At 41.5% G+C, this 22,535-nt stretch overlaps 1 protein-coding gene across 1 annotated transcript; it reads right to left on the reverse strand.

Moving 5' to 3' along the window:
* Positions 1–256: 256 nt before the first annotated feature.
* On the reverse strand, positions 257–22,020 carry CYP2U1 (cytochrome P450 family 2 subfamily U member 1; the record flags this gene model as incomplete). The annotated part of the gene is made up of 5 exons (XM_080697177.1): positions 257–435; positions 1,170–1,337; positions 4,267–4,428; positions 5,343–5,978; positions 21,573–22,020. The coding sequence occupies 5 exons, from the start codon at positions 22,018–22,020 to the stop codon at positions 257–259; spliced, it is 1,593 nt and encodes a 530-aa protein (XP_080553303.1).
* Positions 22,021–22,535: the final 515 nt, after the last annotated feature.

Raw genomic sequence — 22,535 nt, forward strand, 5'->3', positions numbered from 1 at the left:
AGCCAACACAACCCAAATCCAGAGCTTTCGCTTTCCGACTGAGGACTCTGGTAAACTAGAGACACGCGCATTGCTCGAATGGCTGAAGAATCCTCCTGAGATTCTCCAGGACAAAACTCCTGTGCTCTACATTCTTTGATCCAAGCCTAACCTGGATCTGGACTGGCTGAGTTGCTGGGGGCGCTGTCAATTGCAGCAGGAAGATTTAGAAGAGCACCTGTACAGCTGCGTGTTTGCCTTCTCCTTTTGGAAGCACTCATCTCTTTGAAGTGATTATATTAAACGGATGTGGGGCTAAAGTTAGGCCAAATCTTCCAGTCAAGATGGGCTTCTTAGAATCTTCAGGTAGAGCAAACACAAAACTCTGCATTAGGCTCACAAACATCAGGAACAATTCCATCTTTGCAAGTTGCTCTCCCATACACACCCGCTTCCCTGAAATGAGATTAGAGGAAAGGTGGAGGTTATTAAGCCATCCCTGTCCTCTTTCAAAAAAGTACAAATTTATGAGCAACAACTGAGTATTTTAAATGCAGATATGGAATTTTGTTTTAATATGCTTTTATTAAAATGCATTATAGTCTCACATCAGAAACAGCGCTTTAAAATGAAATGGCCACATATACCAAATATTCTCCCACAGTATATGCTAATCAGAATTTTTACACACCAAGCTCACATTTTCACTCCTACTCATAAAATCCTATCCTCATCTGCACAGATCCAATGAGGCATCTACTAGTCTTTTTAATGCCTACTTATCTCTTTCCTTTGCTGTCACCTGGAGGATTAAGGTGAGAGAGTCAGATTAAAATCTCTGAGGCTTCCTTTTCCATAGAAAGAATCCCATGTGTCCTAATCTAGGAACCTAAAAGAGGAACCCGATAGGATTAGAGAAGCTCTCTTACATAGCCTAGCTAAAGGTCAGAACTTGCTTTTAACTCCAATAGTTCCCTTGGACCTAAACAAAAGTCTAGGCAGCCCAGAAAAGAACTGTAGGCATACTTAGTTCTACTTGTTTGTATGTGTGTGTGTGGGGGGGTGCTGGGGACTGAATGCCAGGACTTGAGCATGCTAGGCAAGTGCTCTACCACTGAGTAACACCCTCAGCTCTCAGTTCATTCTTATTTTTTCAATTATACCATTAAAAAAATAAAAGTTTAACTGACCTATACCAAAAGGAATAAAGGTTTCTTTTTTTAAAAGTTGTCCTTGGTCATCCAGAAATCGATTGGGATAGAAGTCATCTGGTTTCTCCCAAATGGCTGGGTCTCTGTGTACTGACCACAAGTTGGGTAAGACCACTGTACCTTTAGGAATGGTATACCCTTGGAGCACTAAAACAAGAAATTACAGCGTCACTGAACATACGTTTATGAATAACTCTTTCTATATATCACCATCTGAAAAAAAGAAAGTTTGGTTTTACATACTTATCATCTTAAATGGCTGAAACTGAACTTTAAGGTACTTTAGGGCAGGGATAAGATTTTACCAACTGGTATTCTCTCTACACTAGGAAGTGCTCTCATAGATATTAAGTTAATGAATTCAATCAAGCTACAAAACATTACAATTAAGAGAAAACACTAAAACAAATAATTGGACATTGCAGGCAAACTTTCCCTAAGAATTAAAGATTCCTAAGATTTGTAAAAAATGTTAAAAATTTGCCAGATGTGGTGGCGCACACTTGTAATCCCAGAATTCAGGAGGCTGAGACAGGAGGATCCAGGTTTGTGGCCAAACTCAGCTACTTAGAGAGGCTCTTTGCAACTCAGTGAGACCCTGTTTCAAAATAAAGAATAAAAAACAGGGCTGGGGGAATCATTTGGAAGTAGAATGCCCCTGGATTTCATCCCCAGTACCGCCAAAAAAAAAAAAAAAAAGAAAAGAAAAGAAAAGAAAAAAATTAGAGTATTCTATATCTGTGGGAAACTGTTCTAAGCCTAAAGAATACTGGTTTAAGGATGATAGCTTTGCTTGCTTTGGCAGAAGACTGCCTCTCTGGAGGGAACTGAAGAAGTGCCCTCGATGTCCCTTTTCTGTCTAAGCTATTTCCTCCTGTTTTTATCACACCTTTCACTTGCTTTGCTTAAAGGTGGAAGACTGTCTCAAAGAGGTTGCTGAACACAGCCGGTTAACAACTTATCTTCCAAAGTGTCCTTCACTCAATGCTCTACTCCTCAGCCAGAGACAATTAATGATTTGATGACCCAGCCCTAACTCTTTAAACCTGTAATAAAAGGAAGAGCTGAGTTTTGCTGGAGGAGTTTGACTCTCTTGCCTTCTCGCCTCTCACCTCTTTGAGACCATGAATAAAGTCTCAAGAGCATTTTTTTTTTTCATCGTGTCCTCTCGCCCTGCTGGTATAGACCCTGGTATTTGTCTACAAAAGAGTATGATGAGGAAGGTAAATCAAAATAAAGACTGTAGAAGGAACTCAGACTGGCTATTACCAGCTGACAGGTTAGCTGTATTTTTTTTTCCTTTGGTGGTGGTACTGGGTATTGAACCCAGTGGCATTTTACCTCCGAGCTACACTCCCAGCCCTATTTTATTTTTTAGTTTGAAACAGAGTTTCACCAAGTTGCTGAAGCTAGCCTTGAATCTGTACTTCTCTTGTCTCAGCCTCCCAAGTACTAGAATTATAGGTTTGTACCACCATGCCTGGCTTAACATGCATTTTAAACAATGCCTAAATATGCCGTGCACACTGTAATATATCTAACTTGTACCAAAAAACTGTCAAGTGATCCACTGTCATTTATAAGCAACTGTTCCTACGACCATTTTATAACACATTCAAGCCCATTACACTGTAAGGCTATCCCCAAAGGAGGTAATTTTTTTTTTTTTTTTTTTTTTTTTTTTTTTTTGCGGGTCTGGGGGTAGAACCCAGGGGGATTCAACCTCTGAGCTACACCTCCTGCCCTACTTTTTTATTCCTTATTTTGAAACCGGGTCTCACTGAGTTGCAGAGGGCCTCACTAAGTAGCTAAGGCTGTCTGTGAACTGTGATCCTCTGGTCTCAGCCTCCCAAATGCTAGGATTACAAGCGTGCACCACCACGCCCGGCTAGGAGGTAAATTTTTTAATAGAGATGTTTAAAGGCAGTATGGATATGACTGGACATGTTTCACTATGGGTAAGAGATTGAAATGGGAGGTCCCAGAATCAGATGGTCTCCTAATATTTTTTTTTTCTTTGTGGTACTGGAGATGGAACCCAGAGGCATTCTACCTCTGAGCTATACCCACAGACCTACTTTTTATTCTTTATTTTGAAATAGGATTTCACCAAGCCGTGAAGGGCCTCACTAAGTAGCTGAGGCTGGCAGCAAACCTTTGATCCTCCTGTCTCAGCCTCCCAAATACTGGGATTACAAGTGTGCTCTACCATGCTATGCTCCTTCTAATTCTTTAATGTTTACACTGTGGTTTCAGAATTTTTAAAAAAATGAAATAGGGTATTTTTGGCTAAAATCCTCTTTTTCTTCCTTTTCTATTTTCTTTTTGTGGTACTAGAGATTGAACCCAGGAATACTGTACCACTGAACTACATACCTAGCCTTTTTTTTTTTTTATTCCTCCTACCTCAGCCTCCCAAGTATGGGAATTAAAAAAGTACATCACACCACCTGTTTCCAGCTATAATAATAATAATAATAATAATTATAATTATTATTATTATTATTTTTTTTTGTGGTACTGGAGGTGGAACCCAGATGCTTTCTACCTCCGAGCTATACTCCCAGACCTATTTTATATTTTATTTGGAAACAGGGTCTCACTAAGTTGCCGAGAGCCTCACTATGTAGCTAAAGCTGGCTTAAAATCTGTGCGATCCTCCTGTCTCAACCTCTCAAGTGCTGGGATTACAAGCATGCACCACCATGCCCGGCATCAGCTAAAATTCTTAATTCCACTTTTAGACCAGCTCTTCTGACTTCCATGAAGAGGACTAGGGAATCTTCTGTTAATTCTGCAGGTTTCTCTGCCAACACAGCTAGTTTCAGTTGTGACATTATTTGTTTTGCCAGGATAAATAATAGCTCTCTGAAGGCTACAGAGCTATTAATAAAACTTAGAGGTTCTGAAATGTCATTGGAATAAAGGCCAACTGAGGGCTGGAACATTTCCTGGACATTTCATTATCTCTGACACAGGGCAAATTCCAGTGCCCACTACACCCTCAACTCAGCTCCACTGGCTTTGAGGACTGTGCTCCCCACAAGGGCTGTGAAGAAGGAAGACCTGGACTTGCCTGTTTCCTCTGTGGTCATGTGAGGAATGCCGAGAGGCACTACCGCCGTCAGCCTCTGCACCTCCATGATGGTAGCCTCGGTGTAGGGCATCTGGGCCTTGTCTGTGAGGGAGGGGGCTCGGTCAGGACCAATGACCCTCTCAATTTCTTCATGAACCTTTTCTGTAAAAAAGGGAAGGGATAAGCCAAAAGATAAGCCTGAAGAGAGTTGAGCTTCTACTTCTGTGCACACTTCCCTTTACCACTTACACACAACTAGCAGGTCAACAGTATGGGCCTGATTCAGCCTGGGGAAGTGAAACACTCATCCAGCATGCCATGTGGGGCCTCTAAAGGAAGACAGCAGGATAGACAGGCAAAGGAGAAAGCACCCTGGATTCACACAGTCATGGGAACATGGGACTGACTCTCTGACTGTGACAATATGTGATAGTTCAAGATGGCCTCCAATGACCCCTGCTCATGAGGTTTACTCTAGCTTGCATTCAGAACATCCTCCAAAGGACCAGTGAGACATATGTTAGACTTCTACTATATAGACTTGTAGGATTACAAATCTGTGTTGTTTCAGGCCACTAAGTTTTTAGTGATTTATTACAGAAGCAGTAAAAACAAATGCACTATCTTCCCCTATTCTTCTTCTATATACTGTTACTGATGTTCGCTTTCTTGATACTGATGTATCAAGAGATATCTCAATACTGTGGAACTAGCTGCATGACTTAGTAACTTGTCTGGGCTCTGTCCTTCACTTTCAAAACAAGAATGGGTTCAGAAGAGTGTTTGTTCCAATTCCCCTCAGCTCTGAGTGTCCTCCAAGGGCTTATACCATCAAAGACTTCATAGAAAGTCAAACCTGCACAGATTAGAGGAGGGCTGAGCAAGTTACTAGTCCTACTATCTAGAAACTTGGAGTTTCACCACTGACACTTTCCAACTCCCTATGAGACAAATTTATTTTGTTTTCTAGCATGAAGACATCGGTTAGTGCCTGAAGCTGCCAAACCACTAAAGTTGCTAATTTTGATTTAAGTAGCCTGGTTTTGCAATGAATACAGAGCATGTCTATTAATTACCTTGAACATCCGGGTTCAGTGACATATACAACAGGCACCAAAGCAGAGAGTTGGTGGTGGTATCAGTCCCAGCAATGAAGAGGTCCCCAATGATATAAAATAAGTAATCTTCATTAAAACTACTGTTGCTGTTATTTTTCCTCTCCTCCTCCATGTGGATGAGGTACATGTCTATAAAGTCCTGAGGGTTCTCGCCATCCAGAGATTCTTGATGGTCTTTGATGATTTGTTTAAGGAAACTGGTTATATCCTTTTCGATTTGTCTCAATTCCTTAAATGGTCCAAAGGGAAGGTAATAAAGCCAGGGGAATATGTTAACCAAAAGAAGCTGGCTGTTCATACAGATTTCTAACCCTCGTGACATAAAACCAAGCATCTTCTTAAACTCACTGTTGGTGTAATCAAAGCGTTGGCCAAAGCACAAGGAACAAATGATGTTGGAGACGGCATTACTGACGATGGGGAAGGGGCTAAAGGGCTCTTCTCGGTGCTTTTGCATTTCCTCTTTCACATATCTAAACTCCTCAATAATCTTGGGCTCCAAGCTAAGTTTTCCCAAGCCAAAATGACGAAGGGTTGAGTGAGAGAACTTCCTCTGTTGTCTCCAGATTGGGCCATAATGTGCAAACACAACTCCTGCAGGGCACCAAGAAAGAAAGGTGAGGAGAATGATACCTGAAGATACTGAATAGGACTTACCATAAAGTATATTCTATATTTTTAAGTCACTATGTTAAAAAAAAAAAAAATATATATATATATATATATATATATATATATATATATATATATGGATAAAGACCAGAAGGCAAGAAGAATGGCTGGAAAAAATTTAGTTATCAAGATAGGTTATATTTCCAATAATAACAAAAAGCATATCCAATTCAATTAGAAAAATTTACTACAAAAATATTAATATTGATAATATCTGGGAAATGAGGAGCAATGAGTTCCAATGTTCAAAATTAGTATATGCATTTCAATATCTTTATATTTGATAAAAGTGATTATAGTCTTTGAAAATATATCAGGACAAATATACATGTATTCAAAATACCTATACTCTGAGTGTGGTGGTGCATGCCTATAATCTCAGTACTTTGGGAAGCTGAGACAGGAGGATAAAAACTCAAGACCAGTCTTTAGCAAGACCCTGTTTCAAAATAAGATAGGTCTGGAGTATTATTCAGAAGTAGAAAGCTGAGCTGGGAGTGGTGGTGCAGGCTTGTAATCCCAGCATTTGGGAGGCTGAGACAGGAGGATCAAGGTTCAAGGACAGCCTCAGCTACTTACTGAGGCCCTTTGCAATTCAGTGAGATCCTGTTTCAAAATAAAGAATAAAAAATAGGGCTAGAGGTGTAGCTCGGAGGTAGAATGCCCCTGGGTTCAATTCCCAGTACTGAAAAAGAGGAAGAAGAACAAGAAGAAGAAGAAAAAGAAGAAGAAGAAGAAGAAGAAGAAGAAGAAGAAGAAGAAGAAGAAGAAGAAGAAGAAGAGGAGAAGAAGAAGAAGAGGAGAAGAAGAAGAAGAAGAAGAAGAAGAAGAAGAAGAAGAAGAAGAAGAAGAAGAAGAAGAAGAAGAAGAAGAAGAAGAAACCCCTGGGTTCCATCTTCAGTGCCACAAACAAAAATAACAACAAAATAACTATGTTCTAAACATAAACAGAAGAGCCGGGCGTGGTGGCGCACGCTTGTAATCCCGACCTTGGGAGGCTGAGACAGGAGGATCTCACGGGTTCGAAGCCAGCCTCAGGTACTTAGTGAGGCTTTCAGCAACTTAGTGAGACCCTGTTTTCAAATAAAAAAATATAAAAAAGGTCTGGGAGTATAGCCTGGAGGTAGAAAGCCTCTGAGTTCCACCCCCAGTACCACCAAAAAAAATAATAATAATAATAATAAAAATAAATAAATAAAATAAAAATAAATTTAAAAAAATAAACATAAACAGAAGATCAATTGACATGAGGGCTGAGACCATTAAAACCTCAGCTTTTGGCATTAGTGCTGGGTATATGGAAGGGGCTTGCTAAATGTTAGCTGAATAAATGAATAGCCCAACTGGATTTGAACCATTGGCCATGAAAGTTTGAAATCTAGTAACTGGCAAGTAACCCAAAATGTCAGTTGTTGACAGCATCCCTCCCTTGAAAACATCTCAATGTGTTCAGTTGGTCAAACTCCATCTTATTTGATTCACCCACCACCAAGCCCAACAAAATTGCTCCCAGATGTATCACATTATCCACTAGTAGTCCTTGGTTCCTGTCACCTATTTATCCTGTTTCCCATGGTGTGCTTATGATTTCAGCCAGTCCTCCTTCCTTCCCATGTTATTTCTGAATGCATACTATGTGCTAGGGATGCAGGATACAGCTGTGAATGAAATAAAGCCCCTGCTCTGGGTTAAGTGCTCTGAAATGACTTTCAATACAAATCTGCAGGTGGTCAAGTGTATCAACTATCTATCTGTCCCCTTCCTCCAGGGAGTCTTTCACATCCCACTCACGGTGGCACTGCTGGCTTTGCTAGTTAGGCCTCTGTCATTTAGGAATTTTCTTAAACTCTTCTGTGATGAAACCTATTTCCAGGCCTGCACATCTTCTCTTGTTTTACTTCTTATGTTTGCTAAAGCATAACCTCTAGTCTCCAAGAAAAGATGCAAGGAAGGCAAATTTTTACAGATTTTGCATATCTGAAATGTATTTCTTCTAGCATTGCACTTCCTTTGATTTTTTTTTTTCAGTGCTGGGGATGGAACCCAGGGGCATTCAACCTCTGAGCTACACCCCCAACCCTATTTTTTATTCTTTATTTTGAATCAGGGTCCTACTACGTTGCAGAGGGCCTAAGTAGCTGAGGCTGGCAAACAAACTTGTGATCCTCCTGTCTCAGTCTCCTAAGTACTGGGATTATAAATGTGTACCACCACACCTGGCTCTTCCTCTAAATTTTGAAGACACTGCTAAGACTATACTGATAAACCATAAAATATGTACATAGAAAGCCAAAGTACTCTCCAAAGTGAAAATTATACCAGAAGTGTACACTGGAAGTGTCTGAATGTTCTCTTTTGCTTCAAATAGTGACCTAGTTGGCAACAGTTTCTTTTTTGTGTGTGTGGTACTGGGAATTGAACCCAGGGGCATTCTCCCTCTGAGCCAAACTCTTAGACCTATTTTTTTTTTTTTTAATTTGAATCAGAGGCTCACTAAGTTGTTGAGGACCTAAGTTTCTGAAGCCTCAACTTCCTGTTTCAGCCTCCCAAATACTGGGGTTACAGGCATTGCCAAATAAAAATGTTAACATTTTTATGTTTGTCAGAGGACTACAACCTATCTCTTATGATTTCTATCTGCACTTCTCAGATTGTAATCAGTGGCCTACTGTGCATTTCCTTGTTAAAAGCTTGGATAAAAGGAAGATCTTCATGTGATTTTTTTCCCTTGTGTGTGTGTTGAGTGGACTGAGGATAGAACCCAGGTGTGTACTACCTATGAGCTACACCTTGGCCCTTTTTTTACTTTTTATTTTGAAACAGGGATTTGTCTTGCTAAATTAGTACATGTTGGCCTTGAATCTTATATCCTCTGGTTTCAACCTCTCAAGTACTGGGATTATAGGCATGAAACTTCACAACAGACAACTGTTTCCTCTTTTACTGGTGCTTTTTGATAAAAAGAAGTTTTATTTTTATTTATTAATTTTTGTGGTACCAGATATGGAACCCAGGGGCATTGTACCTCTGAACTACACCCCCAGCCCTATTTTTTAGTCTTTTTATTTATTTATTATTTATTTTTTTTAATTTTTTTTATTGGTGCACTGTATTCATACATCATATTGGGATACAATCTTTTGTAGACATACATGCACACATTGTCCAGTCAGCCCCCACCCGATCCCCACCCCATTCTCTCCCCATCCCTCCCTCCCATGCTTGGCTTAGTGGTTGACATCTAGTATTATAGCAATTTATCCAAAATTAAAAATGATAATCTCACATAACAGTTTCATTTGTCTGATACCAAGCTTTTGATGACTTAAAGATAACATTTCAATATTTCTTTTTACTTTCTTTCTTACCAGAGAATATTTTTTTTCTATTTTTTTAGGTGAAACTATCATATATTTATATATTTATTTTTCAGAAAAAAACTCTATCCTAATATGGAATATGGACTCTAGATACCCAAAACGATCTTGAAAAAGAACAAAGCTAGAAGATGTATATTTTCTGATTTCAAACCATATAAAGCTACAATAATTGAAACAGTGTAGTACTGTTCTAAAGGCAGATATATAAACCATTGGAGTTAAATAAAAGCCTAGAGCTAAATTCTTCCCTATATTGTCAAGTTATTTTTGACAAGGTTTCCACGAACATTTGGTGGTAAAAATATTAATATTTTAACTAAATATTGTTGAAACATAATAATTACATGAAAAAGAATAAAGTTGGACCCTTACCTAATCCCATATACAAATATTAACTCAAAATAGATAAAAGACCTAAATATAAATCTTAAGACTATAAACTTTTAGGAGAAAATCTGGGTCATAAAGCCTCACAACATTGAAATTGGCAGTGATTTCTTGGATATGATTTCAATGGCACAGGCAACAGAGGAGTATACAAACTCCCTAAAAAATAAAAAAAAATATTGTATATCCAAAGACAATGTAAACAGAGTTAACAGTTACTAATAGAATGGGGTAAAATATTTCCAAATGCTATATCTGAAGGTATATTAATATTCCAACTAGAAATCCTAAAAATTAACAACAATAATTTAGAGATAGGTAAAAGACTAACATAAATAATGAATCTCCACAGATAACCAATCTTAGTTGACTGTTGGATGGAAAATCTTGTTTCTCTGGTTCTGGTATGTGTTACCTATTTCTTCTTTGTAGTTCATCTCTTTGAGTATTTTCTCTAGTGCTGGTTTTGAAGACAAAAATTCCTTCAGTTTCTGTTTGTCATGGAAGCTTCTTATTTCTCCATCTAATTTGATAGAAAGTTTTGCTGGGTAGGAAATTTTTGGCTGGAAGTTGTTTTCTTTCAGAGTTTGGAATATGTTACTCCAAGCCCTTCTGGCTCTCATGACTTGGTTTGGGAAGTCTGGAGTGATTCTAATTGGTTTGCCTCTGAATGTCATTTGGCCCTTTGCTTTTGTTGCCTTTAAGATTCTCTGCTTGGCTTCCACATTGGTCATTTTGACAATTATGTGGCGTGGGGATCCTCTTCTCTGATCCTGTCTAAAGGGAGTTCTATAAGTTTCCTGGACCTGTGTATCAACCTCTTGCTCTATATTTGGAAAATTTTCTGCTATTACTTCCTTGAAGAGATTGTTGATCCCTTTGGTTTCACTTTCTTTTCCCTCCTCTATTCCAATTATTCTTAGGTTAGCTCTCTTAAAATGGGCCCATATTTCTTCAATATCAGATTCCTGCTGTCGGATATTTTTTTCTAGATTAGAAACTATGCATTCATTTTTGGAATGATCATCTTCTAAAAGCGAGATTCTGTTCTCCATGTGGTCTAATCGGTTGTTTGTGCTTTGAATTGAGGCCTTTACTTCATTAATTGCATCCTTTATCTCTTTTTGGCTCTCTCTGAGTTCTTTTCGAAGCACCTCTATTATTTCTACAGTTATTTTCCTGATTTGATCTTCTAGAAATCTCTGATTTTCTGTTTTATCGGGTTCTGATGTTGTGGGGTTGTGGGCATTCATTGCTCCAGTGTTATTCCTCTTTCCCATGATTTCGGAAGTTTGTGCCTTCTCTGGGTTCTTCCCTTGGGTCACTATGACTTCACTTAAGGTGTTCTGGATCTCGAGTCAGTAGTATCTCAGACCCCACTACTCCTTTACTGGGTTGTATCACAGAGTCTCCAACCCAGAGAGTCGATAGAGGCTGCTTTAGACTGTGGGGGGTGCCAGGTTGTACGGTCTCCTATGGTGTGATATCTCTGCCACCGCCCCTCCCCCACTGGGTCAAGTCCCAGGGAGTACAGTACTGGGATTTCTCCTCTGTGGCCCGCAATTTGACTCACTGTTCTTGAGTACGCAGATGTAGCTGTACTGGATTCGGGTGAATTCTCTGCTGCTGCCGCCGGTGGCAATATGGTGCCGCTGCTACGCCCTCGGCCGTGAGGCTGGCATATTTCTTCTTGGTTTTGATTTCCACTCTGAATCCCTGCGGCGTGTGCTGAGCTCAGCCACTGGGAGCTTTAGATTTTACCTGCGGCGAGAAATCCTGCCTGGCTGTTCCGCAGCGGCTCACCTCGGCTTGCTGTAGCCGTCCGGTGAATTTGCCGCTGCCACCGGCAGTATGGCACTGCTGCCGCGTCCTCGGGCGTGAGGTGGTTATCTCCTCTGTGGCTCTGAGCTCTGTTCTCAGTCCGCTTTCTCTCTGGAGCCTGGTGATTTTTTTGTTTCTCTGGTGATGGTGTTTTCTGGCTATGAAAGGTGCTGATTTTGTGGTAATGGAGATTGGTTGTTAGCGGGGCTTTTCTCGGTCCCCGCTTTTCTCGGTCGCCATCTTCCCGGAAGTCTTATTATTTCTATTTATTTATTTTTTAATGGTACTGGGGTTCCTGGAAACTCTTCTACCTCTGGGATACACTCCCAGACACCTATTTTTTTAAAAAATATTTTTCATTTGGAAACAGGGTCTCTTAAGCCAGCGCAGTTAGCTTTGAAACTGCGCGATCCTCCTGTCTCTGCCTCCCAAGCGTGGGGATCACAAGCATGCGCCACCACGCCCAGAGCTAAACAGAAGTTTTAAATGTAAGGATAGCTGCATTTATCAGTCTTTATGATTTGTACTGTATGTCTTACTTCGGAAATCTCTTCCTACCATGACTTCAGAAATAACACTATTTTCTTAGAAAAATTTAAAACCTTGCCTTTTCCATGTTCTATTCTCTGTAACCTACCAGGAATTCATATTTGTGTTAGGCATTCCTACCTGTCATAAGGTAGGAACCCAAACGTTTATATCCCACATGGATAACCTATTGTTCAAGCATAATTCACCAGTCACTGGTCTTCCCACACACTTGACCATGGCATGTGGAACACTACCTCTGTTGTGTGTTTCCTATATAACAGTTTATAGGCTTTCTAGTCAGCTACATTAGTCTGTTCATCACTGTGGTTAAAGTACATTATTTTAATTACTATTACCTTATACTAACATACTGGATTAGTGTCTCATAAAGAAGTCTTCTCTCCATTCCCAAAATTTTGTTCTTCAAAAAAATTTTTATTTATTCTTGGCTCTTTACTATTTTATTTATTATTATTATTATTATTATCATTATCATTATTAATCATTTTGGTGGTACTGGGGTTCCTGGAAACCCTTCTCCCTCTGGGCTACACTCCCAGACCTATTTTATATTTTATTTGGAAACAGTGTCTCTTAAGCCAGCGAGGCTAGCTTCTCACCTCCCATGTGTGGGGATTACAAGCATGTGCCACCACACCTGGCTTTACTATTTTATTTTGAAACAGGTCTAAGTCGCAGAGAGCCTGAGGTTGCTGAGGCTAGCTGAGAACCTGCAATCCTCCTGTCTCAGCCTCCCAAGTACTGGGATTGCAGGTATATGCTGCCATACCCAGCTTATCTCTTACATGTATGTATGTATGTGGGTTTTTTTTTTCAGTACTGGGAAATTAATACAGGGGCATTCTACCTCTGAGCTACCTCCCCAGCCCTATTTTTAATTTTGAAACAGGGTCTAAGTTGTAGAGGACTTCACTAAATAGCTACGGTTGGCTGTGAGCCTATGATCCTCCTGTCTCATCTTCCCAAGTACTAGGATTACAAGCATGCACCATCATGCCAGGCTCTATTCCTTACTTTTAAACTTATTCAAAATTTCCTTTTGCCTTCCATTTTTATGGCTTTGCCACTGCTTGGACTTTTGTTTCAAATTTCCAGCAATTTCCTGATATTTTAAGTGCGTTTTTCATCTGTCTTTGTCAATGATATTGTCTGAGCTTTAACAGGTGTCAACCATCCAATCAGCATTTCCTTTTCTACCTTCAGTCAGTGTCTCAGAACATTTGTGAAAGCATAACTTAAAAAATTTAAAATTGCCTAATTTCTATCAATAGTGAAAGTGATAATTTTATGTATCCCATTTACTGGAATGTTTTCATAATACGGATACAGCATAACATTTTAATAATAAAAGCTAGAGATAGAAAGACACTTTAAATATTTATTGTAAAGCCAGGTATGATGGCTCACACTTAAAATCCCAAGTACTTGAGAGGCAAGATAGGAAGATCACAGATTAGAGAACAGTCTCAGCAAGTAATGAGACTCTTACTAACCTAGGGAGACCCTGTTTCCAAATAAAAATAAGATGGGGCTGGAGGAGTAGCTCAGAGGTAATATGCCTCTGGATTCAATCCCTAGTGACACACACACACACATAAAAGTATTCACAGTATACTGGTTTATTAAAAGTAACTCAACTAAAGTTGCATGTTAAGAATCTGAGCAGTGGATAAACAAGTGTATGTTCCTCTCTGAATTTCATATTGCAAGTTTTTAATAAATATGTAATGTATGCACCTCTTTCAGAAGAAACAGACCACACTTAGAATAACATACTCCCTTAGTACCTTGGCTCTAATTTTTCAACTTTCTTTCCTGCTCAGGAAAATAATAGGTGGATTAATAAGAATGAGGGGCAGAAGCAATATAGAATATCTTTGTGGATTGTCTAGATCACTGTAGTTTTTATGGGCTTAAAAAGAATACCAGCTGGGCGGGGTGGCGCATGCTTGTCATCCCAGCATTTGGGAGGCTAAGACCAGAGGATTGCAGTTCATGGACAGCCTCAGCTACTTAGTGAGGCTCTTTGCAACTCAGTGAGACCCTGTTTCAAAAAATAAAAAGACTAAAAAAATTGGGCTGGGCATGTACCTCAAAAATACAATACCCCTGGGTTCCATCCCCAGTACCACAAAAAAAAAAAAAAAGTAAAGAAAAAAAGAAAAAAGAATACCAGTCTGTCAAACCATGCATTCCAGAACTTTCCTACAAATGTGCTAAGTCAATTATTGACAGCCTTTCCATGCATATCACTGTTTATGAAACATCCCCTTTTCTGCTAACATATCACCAACTTTAGAAGCAAAATTCTCTCAAATTTGGTATTATATATATTGAGCAATCTTATACTGGCTTCTAATTTCTTTTTTTTTTTCTTTTTTTTTTTGTGGTACTGGGGTTCCTGGAAACCTTTCTACCTCCGGGCTACACTCTCAGACCTATTTTATATTTTTATTTGAAAACAGGGTCTCTTAAGCCAGCACAGCTGGCTTTGAACCTGCGCGATCCTCCAGTCTCCACCTCCCAAGCACGGGGATTACAAGCATGCGCCACCACGCCCGGCTGGCTTCTAATTTATAACATCACTTTTTTCCCTCTTTTGGTCTACACATCTTGTTTCTGGACAATTTTTCTTTTCTTTTTTTCGTGTGTGTGTGTGTGTGTGTGTGTGTGAGAGAGAGAGAGAGAGAGAGAGAGAGAGAGAGAGAGAGAGAGAGAGAGAAAGAGAGAGAGAGAGAGAGAGAGAGAGACAGACAGACAGACAGACAGACAGACAGACAGACAGACAGACAGACAGACACACAGACTGGAGACAGTAGTCAAAGGCATCCAGAGCTGTCCTTGAGGTTCATCCAGCTTTGCAGCTCATGTAGCTCCTGTGCCTTGCTTCTTCAGGCTGGTCTTGCTGAACTCTTCACCTTGAAGGTTACTTTATAACCCCTTTGTTTCTCATACTTTTATGGGCATCTTGAAATAAGCGAATATTCTCCTTTTTATCCTTTTTATGAATTTAATAACATTTATTACTTTAGTAAAATTTTAAAAATATAGAACGCTTCACAAATTTGCATGTCATCCTTGCACAGGGGCCATGCTAATCTTCTCTGTATCATTCCAATTTTAGTATATGTGCTGCTGAAGCAAGCACTCCTTTTTATTCTTGACTCTTGAAAAATTCCATTGATGAAAAAAACTTCAAGTGGAGTGGGATACAGAAGGAAATACACCAAGTACTGTGTGCATGTATGAATGTATGGCTTTGAATCTCACTATAATATATAATTATAATGCATCAATAAAAGCATAAACATCCTCAACAATCAACACTTTATTTAAATTATTTATGTTCTCTTTTCCATATTAGTTTCCCAAGTAGTTTCTCTGTGTCATAGTGATTTTTGTTTTGTTTTCTTTTGTTTGTGGTACTGGTGATTGAACACAGAGGCATATTATTATTATTATTATTATTTATTATTATTATTATTATTATTATTATTGGTGGCACTGGGGTTCCTGGAAGCCCTTCTACCTTCGGGCTACACTCCCAGACCTATTTTATACTTTTTTATTTTTGGAAACAGGGTCTCTTAAGCCAGCGTGGCTGGCTTTGAACCTGCGCGATCCTCCTGTCTCCGTCTCCCAAGTGCGGGGATTATAAGCATGCGCCACCACGCCCAGCTCACAGAGGCATTTTACCTTTGAGCTACAACCCTAGCCTGATTTTATTTCTTATTTGGAAATGGTTTCACTAGGTTGATGAGAGTCTCATTACTTGCCAATGCTGTTCTTGAACCTGCGAACCTCCTGTCTCAGCCTCCCAAGTACTAGGACTACAGATAAGCACCAACACATCTAGTTTTGCGCCAGTTGTTGCTTTACATTATCAAACACCTTTACCAACCACACAAATTTTTATCATTAAATCTTTCCCAGTACGTTCACTCAATACTTATCCACCAGAGCAGCAAGCACTGCCTAAATACTTCTATCTCTCAGAGGAACTAATGCTACAGTTGAAGTACTGGAGCACTAAGTTACCACAGGCTCCCAGCCCTTTCCCTACACAAAGATCTTATAATAAGCAGGGAGTCAACTAATGCTTAAAAATGGCCTGACAGCTGGGCATGGTGACACACATCTGTAATCCTACTTGGGAGACTGAAACAAGAGGATAACAGGTTCAAAACCAGCCTTATCAACTTAGTGAGACCCTCAGCAACTTCCTGAGACCTTGTTTCAAAACAAAAATTAAAGGGCATAGGGTATAGCTCAGAGTTAGAACGCTCCTGGGTTTAATCCCAGTACTACAAAAATAAAACAAAATAAAATCCAAAGACACAGATGCACAAGACAAATTACAATGTTGTGTGATAAGCACATCAAGAAATGTTTGTATACTTCATATTTTTATTACTTTCTGTGTCTAGCAGTGGGGTCACAGTAGTTACCAAGATGAACAAAATCTCTGCCCTCTACCTCTTAACTCATATTCCAGTAGTGGGTGGGAATAATAGACTAAATACTTTCAAAGTGTTTAATAAGTGATATATGAACAAGAAAAAATAAAATGTGGTACTAATAAATAAAGGAAGTGACTAAAGTAAGACTGAAAAGTGACACCTAGCCTCAGAGGTTTGAGGGAAGCCCCTGATGGAAGAGAAGCAGTCAGTCAAGTGAAAAGTTATTTGACATGCAAGGATGATAAACAGAGGAGCCTGAGGCAGGCCCCAGCTTGATAGGAATGTGCTTGGTGTGTCTACAGGACGGAGGCCATGCTGAAATGCATGAATAGAAGTGGTACCTGACGTCTCTCTTAAGATGGTACAAAAGCAGTATCAATTCAGTAGAAACCAAGCTTTGAAAATGTGTGTGTGTCATCTTTAGTCAATTAATCTTTGACAAAGGGGCCAAACACATACGCTGGAGAAAAGACAGCCTTTTCAACAAGTGGTGTTGGGAGAACTGGCTAACCATTTGTAAAAAGATGAATCTAAACCCCTATATCTCACCAAACACAGGAATCAACTCAAGATGGATCAAAGACTTAGAAATTAGACCTGAGACTGTGAAGCTAGTAGAGGAGAGCATAGGTTCAACACTACAACATATTGGCACAGGCAGTAACTTTCTCAACAAAACCTCCAAAGCTCAGGAAATTAAAGCAAGAATAAACAAGTGGGATAACATCAAACTAAAAAGTTTCTTCTCATCAAAGGAAACTATCAATAACCTAAAGAGGAAGCCTACAGAATGGGAAAGGATCTTTACCAGCCACCATTCTGATAGGGGGCTAATATCCAGAGTATACAAAGAGCTCAAAAGACTCTACACTAGCAAAACAAACAACCCAATCAAGAAATGGGCAAATGAACTAAATAGACACTTCACAAAAGAAGAGATACAAAGGGCTAATAGATACATGAAAAGATGTTCTTCATCACTGGCCATCAGGGAGATGCAAATCAAAACTACACTGAGATTCCATCTAACCCCAGTCAGAGTAGCAAGCATAAAAAAATCAAATAACAACAAATGCTGGCGAGGATGTGGGGAAAGAGGAACTCTTTTACACTGTTAGTGGGAATGCAAACTAGTTCAACCACTATGGAGATCTGTGTGGAGATTCCTAAGAAAGGTGGGAATAGATCCACCATATGACCCAGCTATACCACTCCTGGGTATCTTTCCAAAGGGGTTGAATTCAGAGAACTACAGCAACATATGCATACCTATGTTCATAGCAGCACAATTTGTAATAGCCAAAATATGGAACCAACCCAGATCACCATCAACAGATGAATGGATAGCAAAACTGTGGGAAATACACACAATGGAATTCTATTCAGCCATAAAGAAGAACAAAATTATATCATTTGAAAGAAGATGGAAAGCCCTGGAGAACATAATGTTAAGTGAGATCAGCCAAGCACAGAAGAAGAAGATACATATGTTTCCTCTAATATGCCCAAACTAGGAAACACAAAGAATACCAGTGGGCCTCCAGATATTGAAGGGGAAATACTAGCTAAGTTTAGATGGTAAGATAGGAGAGGAGGAAGGCCGGTCTTGATTAATAAGGGTCTACACTTGAACATGTGTAAAATTATGAATAAGATATGGTTAACCTGGACAACCATTGGAGGGAGGGGGGAAGGGAAAATGGGGGCGGGGGGGGAGAGGGCACCAAATATAGTGTAAATGTATACTATTTATGTTCAATAAAAAAATTGTTAAAAAAATAAAATAAAATACAGTATAAAAAAAAAAAAGAAAATGTGTGTGTGTGTGTGTGTGTGTGTGCGCGCGTGCATGTGTGTGTGTGTGTGTTTGTGGCACTGGGGATTGAACTCAGAGGCTTCTACCTCTGAGCTAAACCCCTAAAATAAAAGTTCAACTTTTATTTATTTGGAAACGGTCTCATTACGTTGCAGAAGGCCTCACTAAGTTGTCAAAGCTGTCTTGGAAGCTGTAATCCTATCTCAGCTTCCCAAGTACTAGGATTACAAGTTTGAGCCATCATGCTCAGCTGGATCATGATTTTTTTTTTTTTTTTTTTTTTTTTTTGGTGGTACTGGGGGTGGAACCCAGGGGTTTTCTACCTCCTCCATGGGTTATACTCCCAGACCTAATTTATACTTTATTTGGAAGCAGGGTCTCACTAAGTTGCTAAAAGCCTCACTAAGTAGCTGAGGCTGGCTTCGAACCTGTGCAATCCTCCTGTCTCAGCCTCCCAAGTGCTGGGATTACCAGAGTGTGCCACCATGCCTGGCTAGATCATGATTTTTTTTAAAGAGATAATTTTGGCTTCTGTATGGAAAAAAGGCTGGAGTAGAAGCAAATAGGCTAGGCAGGAGGCTTCTGAGGTATCAGATGAGAAATGATCTATCTTGGATGCAGGCAGTAGAGAGGGAGGAAAGTGGATAGATGCAGGACACATCTGCGGCAGAAATTGACAAGACTTATGGACTGACTGGAAGGGGACGGAATGGGCCTTAAAATCTGTGAAATACCAGTATCACAGAGGAAAGGGAAGCTCACCCTCTCCTGGGGGATAAAGAAACATGTCAGAGAACACATTCTCAATGAGGTGATACTGAATCACAATCTTAAAAACAGGCATGAAAAAAAGTAAGTATGAGCTGGGCATGGTGGCGCATACTTGTAATCCCTGTGCTTGGGAGGCTGAGACAGGAGGATTGCACACCTTTGAAGCCAGCCTCAGTCAGCTACTTAGTGAGGTTCTCAGAAACTTAGTGAGACCCTGCTTCCAAATAAAATATAAAATACGTCTGGGAACATAGCTTGGAGGTAGAAAGCCTCTGGGTTCCACCCCCAGTACCACCAAAAAAAATTTTTTTAAAGTAAATATGAGTGATTATATGGAGAAACTGGAACATTCAGATATTGCTTGTGGGAATGGAAACCACTGAATTATATAATAGGTAATTCTGCTGATGTATAACCTGAAAAACAGAAGGCAGGGACTCAAGCAGGTTATTATTATCATTATTTATTTATTTTTGCAGGTCTGGGGATGGAACCCAGGGGCATTCGACCTCTGAGGTACAGCCCCTGCCCTATTTTTATTCTTTATTTTGAAACAGGGTCTCACTGAGTTGCAGAGGGCCTCACTAAGTAGCTGAGGCTGTCCATGAACCGCCACCCTCTGGTCTTAGCCTCCCAAATGCTGGGATTACAAGCGTGCGCCACCATGCCTGGCTTCAAGCAGGTATTTTTTTTTTTTACACCCATGTTGATAGCAGCATTATTCACAATAGCCAAAAGAAGCATTGAAGGATGAATGGACAAAGTGTAGCATCAGCATTCAATGGAATAGTACAAAGCCTTCAAAGGGTGATTTGCTTGTTACTACATGGATGAGCTTTAAAAACATTATGCTAAGTGAGATGTCAGCCACAAAAAGACAGATGTGGCATGATTTCATTTGCACGTGATACCTAGAATAGTAAAATTTGTGGAGGCAGAAGTGGAATGGTGAAGGGCAATAAAGAATTATTGTTTAATGGGCACTGATTTTCAGTTCTGCAAGATGAAAAAAATCCTGTGGATGGATGGTGGTACAGGTTGCATAGTAATGTGGATATAGTCAATACCACTGAATCATGCACTTAACAATGGTTAGGATGGTGAATTTTAAGTGCATTTTGCCACTATTTTTTATTTTATTTTATGCAGTACTGTGGATGGAACACAGGGGCATTCTACCTCCAAGCTATAAGCCTAGCCCTATTTTTAACTCTTTATTTTGAAACAAGGTCTCACTAAGTTGCAAAGGGCTTCATTAAATTGCTGAGGCTATAGGAAAAACGCATCCTGTCTCAGCCTCTCAAATGCTGGGATTACAAGCCTGCAACACCACCACGGACTATTTGTTTTGCTCTGGTACTGGGGATTGAACCCAGAGATATTCTACCTCTGAGCCCCTAGCCCTTTTTATTTTTATTTTGAAACAGGGTCTCACTAAATTGCTGAGACTGGGCTCGGACCTGCTATTCTCCTTTCTCAGCCTTCCAAGTACTGGGATTACAGGCTTATCCCACCATTATTTAAAGAGAAATGAAAAGCAGATAGGTTTTCTCTAGGCAGAGCAGAAGAGAATTCCAAGCAGGGAGCAGGTAGAGGGAGGGGTGTAAGCTGTGCTGCCGGTTTTACAAGGGCATGATTAAGGCGTCATGATCATCACCACTATTTAAAACCTTGATGCAAATTCTGCCTCACTTTATCTATTCTAAAAAGACAGGCTCTGTTCATGCTATGTTGAATGGCAGGTAATGCCAGTTCAATTACTTAAAAAAAAAAAAAAAGCCTGTTGAGCTTCTCTATGGGCTAAGCACTGATGACTGTTTTATGTCAGTCCAATGGTGAAGACCTACGTCCGTGCCCAAGGTTCCAAACTTGTGCAGCCTCAGTTTTAATAAGTGAGTGAAGGAAAAGCGCGTGTGCAATACAACTAGTTTTCACGAGGGAGCCCAACTTACTTGGACAGGCAGTGAGAACAGGCTTCCCTTGGGAAAAGCATTTAAATTACCCGACTGGTGGGTGGGAGTGATCCAAAGACCTGTGGGACCTACCAGCCAATGAGAAAAAAAAAAGGGGGAAGACTGATAAAGAAAGGGTAGAGGGTAGAGGAAGGTTAACTGAACACCTTACTCTAATGGGGTGGAACCCGATCTCATATCGTGTTGTCCTCCCCCTTTCCCTGTAACTTCCCGGTGGGTTTCCTACTTCTGATAGTGGAATCGGAACGAGTCGCCTTCGACAACGCCCGGGGGATTCTTGAAGGGGGCCGAGGCCGGCGCGCGTGGCCGGGGCCGGGAGCCCACCTGCCGGGCGCCCTCCGCTCGCAGCCGCTCACCCTTCTCCTTGGTGACCATGGAGATGAGCGGCACCCTCGGGCGGTCGCTGAAGACCTCGGCCTGCTGCACCAGCGCCTCGCGCACGCTGTGGAAGTCGCTGAGGACCACCACCAGGTAGTGGCCGAGGAAGAAGCTGAAGACGTTGCCGTACACGCGGGCCAGCCTGGTCAGGAACACCTGCGGGCCGGGGGCGGCGGGCCCGGCCCCCGCGGCGCGCGCCCCGCAGCCCGCCCAGCCGGGCCGCCGCAAGCAGGGCGGCAGCAGCGCGCGGCCCAGGTTGCCGACGAGCGGCCAGGGCGCGGGCCCGGGGGGCAGGCCGCGCGCGCGGCGGCGGCGCAGCCAGCGCCAGCCCAGCAGCGCGCCCAGGCCGCACAGCAGCAGCGGGAGCGGCGCGGGCCACGGCGGGCCGCAGGCGGGGGGCGGCGGCGGCGGCCCGGCCCCGGACATGCTCGGCGGCGCCACGGAGCCCGAGCGGCAGAGGAGGCGCGCAGACGCCGCCCGCGGCCCGCGCCCTCCAGACAGGATGCGCGGCCGCAGGGGCGGGGCGGGGCCGGCGGGGGCGGGGCCGGGCGCCGGGCGCCGGGATTGGCTGCGCCTGCGGTGCTCCCGCCCCCTCCAGCCGCGGAGCCGCGCCCCGCCACCCGCGCGGGAGCCGGTGGGTTTGCCCCCGAAGTTGCGCGGGTTTTCCGCGCCAGGCTTGGCGGCGACTGCCCCTGAGCTAGGGTGTGGCAGTACAACCCCGCGCCCTGACGGACGGATTTCCTCGTGACGTTGGTTTGTGGGTTGAATGCAAAGACTGTAACGTGTTCGTGTGGCGGAGGGAAGCAGAATACTTAATCCAGGAATAGAGAGACAGGAATTTGCTTAAGTAGCTACTAGTATGAAAAGAAAAGTCATCGGGTGGGGGATACAATTATTGACAATACTGTTCTTGACATCAGACCACACCTGAAATAGGTTGC

Source organism: Muscardinus avellanarius (assembly GCF_963383645.1).
Source record: "Muscardinus avellanarius genome assembly, chromosome: 6".
Classification (NCBI taxonomy): Eukaryota; Metazoa; Chordata; class Mammalia; order Rodentia; family Gliridae; genus Muscardinus; species Muscardinus avellanarius.